Below are 12,470 nucleotides of genomic sequence, written 5' to 3'. Positions count from 1 at the left end.
GAGACCCCTGTACTACTACTTATCACTTATATAGTGCTGAAAGGCATACGCAGTGCTTTACATTTTGACATTTATAGATGGTCCCTGCTCAGAGTAGCTTACAACCTAACTTAGACAGAGAGACATGACATGTAGGGTTTGAGATGCAGAACCCAGGGTGAGAGGAGTTAAGCCTCCAAAGCACTTTTGAAGAGGTGGGCTTTTAATTGGGCCTTGAACTCTGCAAGAGACGGAGCCCGCCATAGGGATTTGGGCAGCTTGTTCCAAGCATAAGGCACAGCAAGGTAGAAGGGATAGAGTCTGGAATTGGCAGTTGAAGAGAAGGGCAAAGATAGGAGGGACTTACCAGCTGAGCGGAGCTCAAGGTGGGGGGGGGGACACAGGGGGAGATAAGCGAAGAGAGATAGTGAGGGGCAGCTAAGTGAGTGCATTTGTAGGTCAGTAAGAGGAGTTTGAATTGTATTCAGAAATGAATGGGAAGCCATTGAAGTGACTTTAGGAGAGGGAGTGACATTAGTAAAGCGGCTCTCCCGGAATATGAGTCATGCACCCGAATTCTGGACGGATTGGAGGGGAGCAAGATGGCTAAGCGCAAGGCTGAGGGTAGCGAATTGCAGTAGCCTAAGCGCGAAGTGATGAGGACATGGATAAGTGTTTTGGTAGTGTGCTCAGAGAGGAAGGGACACATTTTGGTAATATTATAAAGGAAGAAGTGGTCTTGGCATACCTCATGGTATGCCATTTTAAGCTGTGGTAAGCATACATTAGTGCTTATCACAGTTTGATAATAGGGCCTCTATGTGTGTATTTCGGGTATGCTGAGCCACAGTTTGTTAATTAATATTTGTGGACTATGGAAAAAGCAATGGAAAAGGTACTTGGATTTAATATCACCCTGGTATTAAAACATTTTTTATACAAGATCATTTTCCCACTTTTCTTTTATTTCTAACTTAACTGCCCTTTTTTTCCAATGCTTTCTAAAGGATACAAGTTATAAAAGTATTCCTCTGTTTCTATATCCTATTTTATTTTCAAGTCAATGCATTCCTGATTAGAGTCAAAGTATTCTGCTTTTATAGTTCCATCACAATCCGTGAAGTCTATGATATCAATGCACCCACTAATTAAATCATGAAGGCAATTTAATTTCCAAAGCCATTACCATTTTTCCTTCCCTCTCCAGAGTGCTCAAAGTCATTCAGTTTGTAAAATTTGCAAGGGATGCAAAAAAAAAAAAAAAAAAAAAAAGATGTGATCTCTGGCTTAAATGCAATGTTGGCAGCTTTAAACTGCTCACAATAGATGCTCATCCTGTGGAGATATCACAGATTACCATAATCTGCTGCAGGCTCACTGAAATCAGCACAGCCTATCATGCTGTTGTAAGATTGTTAGCATTTTAAAACTGATGTATATTAAAAGAAGTCGTGGAAACCCCACAGTGCCTTATGCAAAAAAAGAAAAAAAAAATGGGTCACACTTAAAAAATGTAACAGGTCTTTGAAAAAAATGATTGCTGTAGTTCATGTATCAGTATTGGCATGTTATACTTTCAGGAAACTACAGTACTAAGCAAAAGCATTAGATTGATTACAATAATTAATCAAGAAAAATTCCAGGAACCACCCCAGTTATGTCAAAATGTAACTCATGTTCTCCAAATATAAGCTGTAAAAAGACAAGTTCAAAAATGTGCCAATTATATTAGGAGCGTCACATTAATAATACCCCCCTTCAAAAAAAAAAAGAAAGAAAGGAGAAGGAGAAGAAGTTCTAGCTTCAGTAGCATAGAAAACAGAATGGAATAAAACTTGGTGTGATAGAGTGAATGGGTGTGGGCAAGGAACTTTTACAAGTACAGCCAGACCACAGTTTAAAGTTTGTGTGATTCAAAGAGGAAAAAACATACACAGGATTATACATAAAAGTAATTTAGAGTTCAGTCACTAACTATGGGCTAGATTCACTAAGCAAACTGACCCAATTGTTCCACAACCTGATTCACTAACCCTCCTCCCGACCCGTGCATCAAATGATGCATTGGGGCGTGGCCTAAGGCCAGTATCGAGGCAGAGCGGCAGGAGCAGGAGGACTTTGGGCTTCCTCCTGCTCCCAAAGACAATCACGGGAGGCCCGAGGAGCAGGAGGCACTGGGCACCCCTCCTGATCCCAACGATTCTAAAGGTATGGGGAGGGGGTGGGCTGGGCCTGGCCAGCCGGACGGCCTACTACAGGGAGGGAGGTAGGCCGGGCTGGGCCCAGCCAGGTGGTGTTTGAGATGGCAGGAGGGAGTTGGCTTCCCTCCTGCCTTGTGTTCAGCGGGGCATTGGGTGAAGTGGGGGGGCAGGGCATCGTCACGTGAGGCATTTTTTAGGGGTTTGGCGTGGGAGGAGGCACTTCGGGGGTGGGTTTTTTATTTTATATTTTAACCGAGCTGTTATTTTGTGCAAAATATCTGCCCGAATAAAAAATAAAAAAAAAGCTGTCAGAAGCCCTGACAGCAGTGACAGGAGGCTGCTTCTCCTGTCAATACTGTCAGGGCTGAATCTGACCCGTGCAGTCGGTTGGGGGCGTGCCTCCGATCAACCCCATTTGCATGCAGATGGTTGGCGAATCGGTCGGCCTGCTTCTAATCGCACACGGATCGGAGGATTAGTGAATTTAGCCCTATATGGGGTTTTGGTTTCTACCAGAACACAGAAAAGTCACAGTGGGCCTGATTCTATAAATGGCAACTGCTAGGCAGATGCCTAGCAACACCTAACTAAAATTTGTGCTTAATTGATTTTTATTGGATTAAATGGCATGGTAATTGACTACACAAAGAAAACAGTGAAGGTGATCACAAAGTGCTGAAAATCTTTATTCTTCAAACATAAGACCCAACACGTATGTGTTTTGGCCCAAAGGCCTGCGTCAGGAGTCTGAGTATAACTATCATACCTAATTGCCCATCCACTATTATCATATCCTTGATGTCATTACTTTCAAAAAATACTTCAATTGTGGATACTCAACTAGGGATAACAGAGACTTTTTTTCATCAATGGGCAAGCACTTGTGTAGCGAAAATGACCACGCCATTAAAAATCCATTAAAAATTAATTTTTAGAAATACTAATTTAGAGTTCCTTTTACTAACACTGTCATTTGCACCTCTGCTAATGTTTCCCTCAACAATAATAACAACACCATTCAATTAATGGCAAAATTTGGGCCGCAGCTTTATTAACTCCCAAAAGTACAATTAATCCATCAGTGATAACAATGCATCAAAAACAGTGTAGCATAACAATCACAACCCCTGGAGCTAATCGGTGATGAACTAGCTCCACACACAAAAATGTCCCCACAATCCCAATACCCCATCCCAGCAGGGCTAGCGGTGCCTCAGAGTCCTGCCGCCACCCATGGCGGTATCGCACATGAGCAGCTCCAAAAACAAATCCCCCATTATTTTCATAGCTCCACTGGTCCACATTTTTCCCCAAAACATCAATTTTTCTGCAAGAAAACTACAACCAACCTAACCACCCACATCGCTATAAACCAGTGGTTCCCAAACCTGTCCTGGGGGGCCCCCAGCCAGTCAGGTTTTCAAGATATCCCTAATGAATATGCATGAGAGAGATTTGCATATAATGGAAGTGACAGGTATGCAAATCTCTCTCATGCATATTCATTAGGGATATCTTGAAAACCTGACTGGCTAGGGGTCCCCCAGGACAGGTTTGGGAACCACTGCTATAAACCAACAACCCCCAGCCCAAAACCCCTAATGACAACAAAAAGAGAGGGGAATAGGCGGAAAACCTTTCCCCTATAAAAACCCTCAACCTACCGACCTCCCTCCCAACAAAAAATACCGCAAATCCACCAAAACTTTCTTTCTAAATCCCCACTCCTCACAGAACCTCCCACTGTTCACAATTCCCTCCCACTTATCTCCGCCCACCAAGTCTGCTAAATCCTCTACCATGAACACCTATCCCTCTACCTCCCTATTCAACCCCTCCCACCTCCCACAGTCCACTAAACATTAACCCTAACTATCCTTTCCCTAACCAACTGGCTCAGCCAGTGTTATGTGCTCACAGTCAAAACTGTGAGTGTACTAAGCAGCATAAGAGCATTTTACCACAGGCCGGTGAGGTACATGCTCTGACGTTCATTGAATTTCAATGAGCATCAGAGCATTTACCTCCCTAGCCCATGGTAAAATGCTCTTACCTTGCTTAGTCACTATTTATTACTATTTATTATAATATATTATATATGTGTTAAGATTTTTTTTCATTTATTAAGTATACAAAATCTAACCCAATGATGCTATGCGACTTAAAACTTGAGCGGCCATATCCATCATAAAAGCCTGATTTGATTAAGCATTGGAGCCTTAGGGCTAGATTCACTAACCTGCCCGAATCGAAACAATCCGTTTCCGATTCGGGCAGGTCCGACTGATTCACAAATCAATCGTATTCAAATGGGGTCTGCAGCAGTCGGGTTTGCCAATAGTAAAACGCAATTTGAAATAGCCAAGTAATTGTTAGTGAATCAATCGCTTGGCTATTTTGCATGGGGTTTTGCTAATTTGCATGGGAGGGTCGGGATCAGATCGCTACAGGCGTTAGTGAATGGGGTTGGAGGGAAATTTGGTTGCAAAGGCCTCGCAAACCGATCGGTACACGATTGGTTTGCTTAGTGAATATAGCCCTTAGTTCTTTTGAATTTGGCCCCTTACAGCTTATCACCTCACACTGAGGATACACTATATACACAATAATTTAATACTTTATTGTGGTGTTTTTTGCTTCACTCCTCCCTGTACTTATTAGCATCTTCTGCTCTTTGTTGTGGCTTAGTAAAAACCAGCATTAGTTTGCACTTGGATATCCGTGTAGCACCTAGCAACACCTAAGTCAAGGTGCCCTCTAATGCCTAATGATGACTACCTGAAAAGTAGGTGTGGCTAGGGGCAGACAAAAGGCATGGCTGACTTAGACATCATTAGGCATCTAAGTTAGGTGCCGGTAAATTAAGCCAAGTAAAATCTGGACTAATATACCAGTGCCTTTCTCTAAGGTGTCTAGCAATGCCTAAACATGCTTAGGTACCACTAGACATGATTGACAACTGCCTGGAGCGGCACCTACAAATTAGGCTCCATTTATAGAATCTGACCAAGTGTGTGCACAGATTTGGCAAGATAAAAACTTTTCCTACCTCGTGGCTACTGCTCTACTCCTTTAAACTTCTCTCTTTCTCTAATCCTGGGCTTTATTTTCCCTTGTTAAATCAAATTCTGCTGACTAAGCTTCACAGGCCCAAGCTTCTTAAATTCTGTGAGAGAGTGTGATTAAACATGTACATATACACTTACTACTCCTAACAGATGCACACTGCATTTGCAAGCAGAGTTTGGAAGGAACTCCATGAACTATGCTCTAGATCAGGGGTGGGCAACTCTGGTCCTCGAGGGCCAGAATCCAGTCGGGTTTTTAGGATTTCCCCAATGAATATGCATTGAAAGCAGTGCATGCAAATAGATCTCATGCATATTCATTAGGGAAATCCTGAAAATCCATCCTGGCAGGTCCGATGGATTCTTCAACATCCAATATGTAGATGGGGCAATCAGAGGAACGTCCCCATCTGCTAGCTCGGATCGCTGGTATGAGTTCTGACGCATACGCAGACCATCTGTAGATGGTCTGCGCATGACTGTCTAAACCGTGACTTTTTTTAAAAAAAAAAATCCTTTAAACTTTTTATCTCAGCGAGCCCGTGGTTTTAACCTGCTTTAAACCTATGGGTTAAAACTACGGGCTCGCTGTACGGGGAAGGGCAGGAGAGATTCGGGGATGAGCAGGGCGGCAATTCGGTGCAGAGCAGGCAAGAGAGAGCGGGGAAGAGCAGGGTGGCGATTTGGGGCAGCAGAGAGCAGGGCGTGCAGAGAGGAGGGCTTCAATGGAGCTGGAGAGTTGGAAAGACATTTGCTTCTTTGGTTGATCGGCCAGCCCAGTCGATTTCAAAAATTTGTTTGGTGAATCGCGTCCCTGTCTACTTTGCATGCATTTCCCCTCATTTGCATGCACGGATTGGAAGCAGATTGCAGGAGAGGTTAGTGAATCGGGCCGGAGGGAAATCTCTTTTTTTTTTTCTTTTTTTAATTAATTAATTTATTTATGAAATTTATACATTTATTATCAAGCATATCATCTTGTACAGAAAGTGAGATCAAGAAAACATAATAATATTATTATTTACTCTCAAGCCTGAAAGTAATTCAAAATAATAAAAGAAAATAAACATCATAACTTAATCACACACTAGTCCTCAAATTAGGATCCAAGGTTAACGATGAGAGTAGAAATTAAATTAAAGGAAAAAATTTTAACAAGGAAAATCGCTTAAACTGCTACTGAAAAGTGAGCTAATTATTATTACAATGGTACAGATGGTTTTACAGACTCAAGACGTTTCGCAGAAAGGAAAGCAGTCAAGTGAGCTGGTTCTACAAATACATATTTCAAGGAATGGTATCTTATGACACATTTACAAGGGTACCTAAGAAAGAATAAACCCCCTATCTGAATCACTCCTGGTTTTAACTTTAAAAATTCCCTTCTTCTCCTCCGAGTCTCTCTCGAGACATCAGGAAATATCTGGATATGGAAACCCAGAAAGTCCTTGGCCCTGTTTTTAAAGAAAAGTTTAAGAATCCAGTCCTTGTCTGGGGCCAAAGCCACAGTCAATAAGAGAGTGGCTTGGGTAGCCATTTCTCTATCTGATTGCTCTAATAAAGTGGAAACGTCCAAGGGTTCTTTCTGTGGTATTCCTTTGTCTTCTTTCTTTTGAAAATCCTGATTTCTTATAGGTAAATAATAAACCTATGTAAGAGGTGGTAAGGAATTTTCAGGTATTTTAAGGATTTCCAGAAAGTACCGCTTTATCATATCTCGTGGAGAAATTGATCGGTTTGCTTTGTGAATCTAGCCCTAAATGGCTTACATTTAGGTACTCAAAATATATCTAATGTACCTGGGCAAAGGGGGATTGAGTAACTTGCCCAGGGTCACAAGTTCAATCACATTTAATGGCTTGCATAGCTAAATTAATTCCTTCTGCCTCCTTTTAAGTATCATAAGCAAGTCCTCTAAATCTATATATGACTACATATCTTGAGAATAATCCATTAAGATTGTACTACAATAAGGATGCTGTCATCCTAGGGTGCTTATTTTTGAAGCATTTGGTCATCCCCAAATTCTGAAATGGACATCTGTGGGCTTCAAATGTTCAAATCTCAATTTTTAGAAAGATAGGATTTGGATGTCCAACACTGCCTTATGTTCAAATAGCAAAAGGGCCATGTTTGGGGCTTGTTTTGGGTGGGACCCTTTTAAAGATATACTTGTGAATTTTTTTGTTTGAGCTTTTTTATGTTCTGTGAAGTGTTTGTCCTTTCTAATTCATATTTTCTTGAACTCTGAGGCCATTTTTCCTGTAATAGCTTTTATTTATTTATTCAGTTTTCTCTAATGTTCTCCCAGGGGAGCTCAGAACTGTTTACATGAATTTATTCAGGTACTCAAAGCATTTTTCCCTGCCTATCCCAGCAGGCTCACAATCTATCTAATGTACCTGGGGCAATAGGGGGATTAAGTGATTTGACCAAGGTCACAAGGAACTGTGTGGGTTTGAACACAGAACCTCAGAGTGCTGAGTCTGTAGCTTTAACTACTGTGCCACACTATTATATACAGTACTAGTATTTTAGCCCGTTACATTAACGGGTGCTAGAATATATGTCTGTCTTTCTTTCTGTGTCTCTCTCCCTCCCGCTGTTTTTCTTTTTGTCTGTCTCTCTCCCTGGCCCCCTTTGTCTGTCTGTCTTTCTGTGTCTCTCTCTGCCCCTGTGCCTTTCTTCTTTTCTTTCTGTCTGCCTTCCTCTCGCTGTCTGGCTTTCTTTCTATCCATCTGTCTCTCTCCCCCCCCACACTTCCCTGTGCAGCAGCCACAGCAGCATTCCCTCCCTCTGTGCAGTAGCATTCCCTCCCCGCCACTACTTCCTTGTACAGCAGCATTTAAATCCCCACCTTCCCTGTGCAGCAGCCACAGCAGCACCAGCATTCCCTCCCACCCCACATTACTTCCCTGTATAGCAGCAGCGTTTCCCTTACCCCCCCTTTCCCATCCCTCGGTCTTGACTGCTCCCTTAGTCCCTTGCCGCCCCCACCCTTCCCTTCCCGCGGTCCGACCATCTGCCGATTCCAGCAGCATGTACAGCACTCTACACACGCTGCTTCTGGGCTTTTTACTGCCTTGATTTACTCTGGCACGTCCCTGATGACATCATCAGAGACGCGGCAGAGCAAATCAGGGCAGTAAAAGGCCCCGAAGCAGCATGTGTAGAGTGCTGCACACGCTACTGGAATCAACTGGTTTTGAGTCGGGACCGCGGCATCCCTTTGCGGCTGGAGTGTTTTGGGCTTCCCTTCCCGTCCCGTGAGGTGTCACCACGGCTCCTCTCGATCCCGCCAGCGTCGGAAGCCTTCTCAGACGCTGGTGCGGCTGGTGAGAGGAGCCGACACGGAGAGCAGGAAGTCCAGCGCTGGCGGTGAGTGATAGGTGCTGGAAAGTAAGGCTGGGGACTCGCGCATGTGCACTCCTGCAAGGCCACAGATCTACATCTCACAGATCAGGGAAAACGGAAGCACGCAGTTGAGTGCGCATGCGCGGCTAGCGTTTTATTATATAGGATATATATATTCTCTTTAATAAAACTGAATTGCATTGGATTGGACATCACACTTGTCTTTCTTTGTCTGTTTGCTCCTGCAACAGATATGTCAAACTCTGGCCCGCGGTGTAGTAAAATTTGGCCCACCAGACGATTACCACTTTGCACTGATGCTGGCCTGCCGGCAGACATTAAAGCAGCCTGCAGAGGATCGCCCAATCCCCCCTGCCGGAGATATTAGTGGCAGAAGAGTGGGAGTGATACGTCAGCAGGAGGGAGAAGGCATCTCTCCTACCAGCTGATTTGATGTCGGGTACGGGGTTCCCTGATGTGGCCACTCTCAGCCTATTACAGCAGGGGAATTTCCCCCTCCAATATCAGCAGAGGGGCAGGGACTCCCTAAAGCCACAATTCTGTAATTGGTGCCCAAGAATCACATCTTTAGAGAATCCCTGCTGCTTTGCTGATGGGGGAGGGGGGCTGCTGCAATCTAGGCAAAGATAGGTGTCTGAAATGTATGCCAGGGTTACCCAGGCCTATATTTCAGCCGCCTATCTTAGCATGATTTGTGGCTGGGTTGCCACTTTAGATCTCACATAATGCCAGTTCAGGCGTTGGCCATGCCTACTTTGGCATTCTGCGTCCTAAAGTGGCTACCTAGCCATGATTCCAGTGGCCATTTTAGCCGCCTTTTATTTAGGAGTTAGTAGGCGTTTCAACTCTGCCATTTCTGACCATTGGCAGGGCGCCTACTGATGCCTAAATTTAGGTGCTGGTTATAGAATTTCTCCCTTAGTACACATTAATTCCATTGAATGTTCACAGAAATGGAAAAAAAAAAATCAAATGAGACCATATCCTTAAGAAATATGTCATCTCTCATTATTACTAGCTCAAAAATCTAAACATTTACCAATTAGATGCTTCATTGGAAAAATAACCAAAAAACAACTGAAAACTCTGCCTGTGCCAAGAATGTACTTTATTGTTAATCAGCTTGACTCAGAACAACTAGGGCATTATTATTAACAACTGCTTATGATTTCTGTTCCCCCAATAAACCATTTGTACTGCATGCCAATGTCTCAATTAAAAGTTAGAACTTAAGAAAAAAAACACGACTCATTTTCCTTGTAGGTCTTATTTTCACTTCAAAACTCCTGACAATTCTAGTTTTTCTTCCATTATACACCATTTCAAAGTTTTAAAATATTTTCAAAGACTTAACTTTGTAACTATCCAATTAAAATCAGTTTTGCTTTTGACTGCTAGAACAGTGGATGATCACATGGCATGCAGCCTATATGCATGATAACAACCACAACAAAAAAATAACAGAACAGCATAAACATTTTTGCCCCCTTTTACAAAATCGAAGGAGCGTTTTTTAGCGCAGGCTGGCACACTGAATGCTCTGCGCTGCTCTTGACGCTCATAGGAGCTCTATGAGTGTCGGGATCAGTGCAGAACATTCAACGTGCCAGCCTGCGCTAAAAAACGTTCACAGTTTTATAAATGGGGGAGGGGGGATTATGAGAGCCACTGCTGTGAGAAATACTTACTAAGCACCTTTGTTATTTGGAGGGTTAGATTAGTTACCTCGTATTGAGGGTTTAAATCTTTCCTCTTGGGCATAGTACATTAATAGGAACATTTTACTTACTGGAGGATCCTGATCCTCAGCGGAAACTGTAGTGATAATCGTTCCTTTGACTGCATCTGGGGCCACCATCCCCCAGTAAACTGCTTTGTTAAATACAGGTGAGTAATCATTCATATCCTGTAAAAACACAATTATGAGCTTTATTTCTCAAGCTGTTATAAGATTGTGAACACATTCTAAAGCAACTGTCCCCCCCTCCCCAGGCTGTATCAATTTAACTCCCTCTCCATTACAGAACCCGTATACTACTATCAGTTTCTAACACTCATAACTTGATTAATGTCACAAATGAGTGGCACCAAAATTAAAAAGGACATTTTTTTTTCAAATGTAGTAGTATTAATTTATATCAAATGAAATGAATTCTTTTTTAAAAAATTGGTGGTTACTTAAATAAGTAAAGCTTTCGGAGACTGCAGATTCCCGTCTATGGGAACCTCTTACTAAAGTGAATTACGCTCTTAGGGGGAAATTCTATAAACGGTGCCTTAACTTTTGAAACACTTAGGCCCCCTTTTACAAAGGCACGTTAGCTGTTTTAGCGCACGCTAAATCTACATGCATGCTAAATCTACGTGTGTGCTAAATGCTAGTGCTCCCATTATAAGTCTATGGATGCATTAGTGTATAGCGCGCGCTAAACCTAAGCATGCGCTAAAAAGGCTAACGCGCCTTTGTAAAAGGGGTCTAAGGTGCTTTTCTATAAATGGGTTTTCTATAAGTGTGTTTGTGTTTTCACATCAATTTGGCATTTCTGCCCTATTTCGATGCCTTTCATCCTTTAAACTGCTTTTCTGCGTCAAAGACTGTGGAAGTAGTGCCTAGCATTTGCTCCAAAACAACAAGTGAATCCACCGACAAATTCCACAGAGCAAGAAAGAGAATCTAACAACAAAGGAGTGCTGTGAAACCAATGTTTTTCGTGTACAAGTTTATTAAAAGGACTCTTGTGCTTGAACATTTACCCCTCTTATTGAGCAACGTGTCCATTTGGTAGATTGTGATCTTTAATAAAGGCAATTGTGTACTAAGTACCCACTGCTTATCACATACTTTTGAATATTGATCAAGATTATTTTATGAGGTATGTTTTCTTCGGAAACTAGTATAAATATAGTTTTAAAAATCTGAATTAAAATTGTGATACTTGTAGGCCCTGTTTTCACATGTAAATGATCCATTAATGTCTGCTATTTTTTTTTTTTTTTATCAAATCACTTTATTAATCTAATCTAATCTAAACCTTAAGTTTATATACCGCATCATCTCCATGAGAATGGAGCTCGACACGGTTTACAAGAACTTAAAATAGTGGGTAGAGAAGAAGAAAAAGGATTACATGAACTTATGTGTAGAAGGGGGGGAGAGAAAGGGGGGAAGGATAGAGCTACAATTTGCTGAAAAGCCAGGTTTTCAGTTGTTTGCGGAATAACTGAAGGGAGCTCAGGTTCCGCAGCGGGGGTGGTGAGGTCGTTCCAAAGACCTGTGATTTTGAAGAGAAGGGATTTTCCCAGTTTGCCTGAATAGTGGATGCCGCGTGGAGAGGGGAAGGCTAGTTTAAGCCTTTGGGCAGTTCTGGAGGAGTCGGGACTGGAGGAGTTGAAAGACAGTGGGATAAGAGGAGGCAGGATTCCGTGAATGATCTTGAAAGCCAGGCAGGAACATTTGAAATGGATTCTGGAGATTATTGGGAGCCAATGAAGTTTGGCAAGGAGTGGGGAGGCATGGTCAGACTTGCGTTTTGAGAAGATCAGTTTGGCTGCAGTATTCTGGATTAGCTGGAGTCTTAGAATACTTTTTTTTGATAGATTTAAGTAGATGGCGTTGCAGTAATCTAGTTTGGAGAGGATGATGGATTGGACAAGGATGGCAAAGTGTTGTTGGCTGAAGTAGGATCTAGCTTTCCTCAGCATGTGAAGGCTGAAAAAGCATGATTTTGCCAAGGAGTTGAGGTGGTCATTGAGGGAGAGAGAGGAATCGATAGTTATACCAAGGACCTTGCATGAGAACTCGAGCTGTAGTGTATCGCCTGTGGGTAGTGTGAAAAGTGTGGGCAGG

At 42.6% G+C, this 12,470-nt stretch overlaps 1 protein-coding gene across 6 annotated transcripts in view; it reads right to left on the bottom strand.

Annotated features, from left to right (window-relative positions):
* Positions 1-12,470, bottom strand: part of PCDH15 (protocadherin related 15) — a 2,123,136-nt gene that overhangs the window by 287,540 nt on the left and 1,823,126 nt on the right. For all 6 annotated transcript variants that reach the window (XM_033941002.1, XM_033941006.1, XM_033941004.1 and 3 more), the window contains one exon: positions 10,413-10,529. In XM_033941002.1, the coding sequence (XP_033796893.1) occupies positions 10,413-10,529 (117 nt within the window). The remainder of the gene's footprint in view (positions 1-10,412; positions 10,530-12,470) is intronic.

This window comes from Geotrypetes seraphini, chromosome 4, assembly GCF_902459505.1.
Source record: "Geotrypetes seraphini chromosome 4, aGeoSer1.1, whole genome shotgun sequence".
NCBI classification, from domain to species: domain Eukaryota; kingdom Metazoa; phylum Chordata; class Amphibia; order Gymnophiona; family Dermophiidae; genus Geotrypetes; species Geotrypetes seraphini.
Note: the sequence above shows the minus strand (reverse complement) of the source record. Positions and strands in the feature narration are given on the sequence as shown.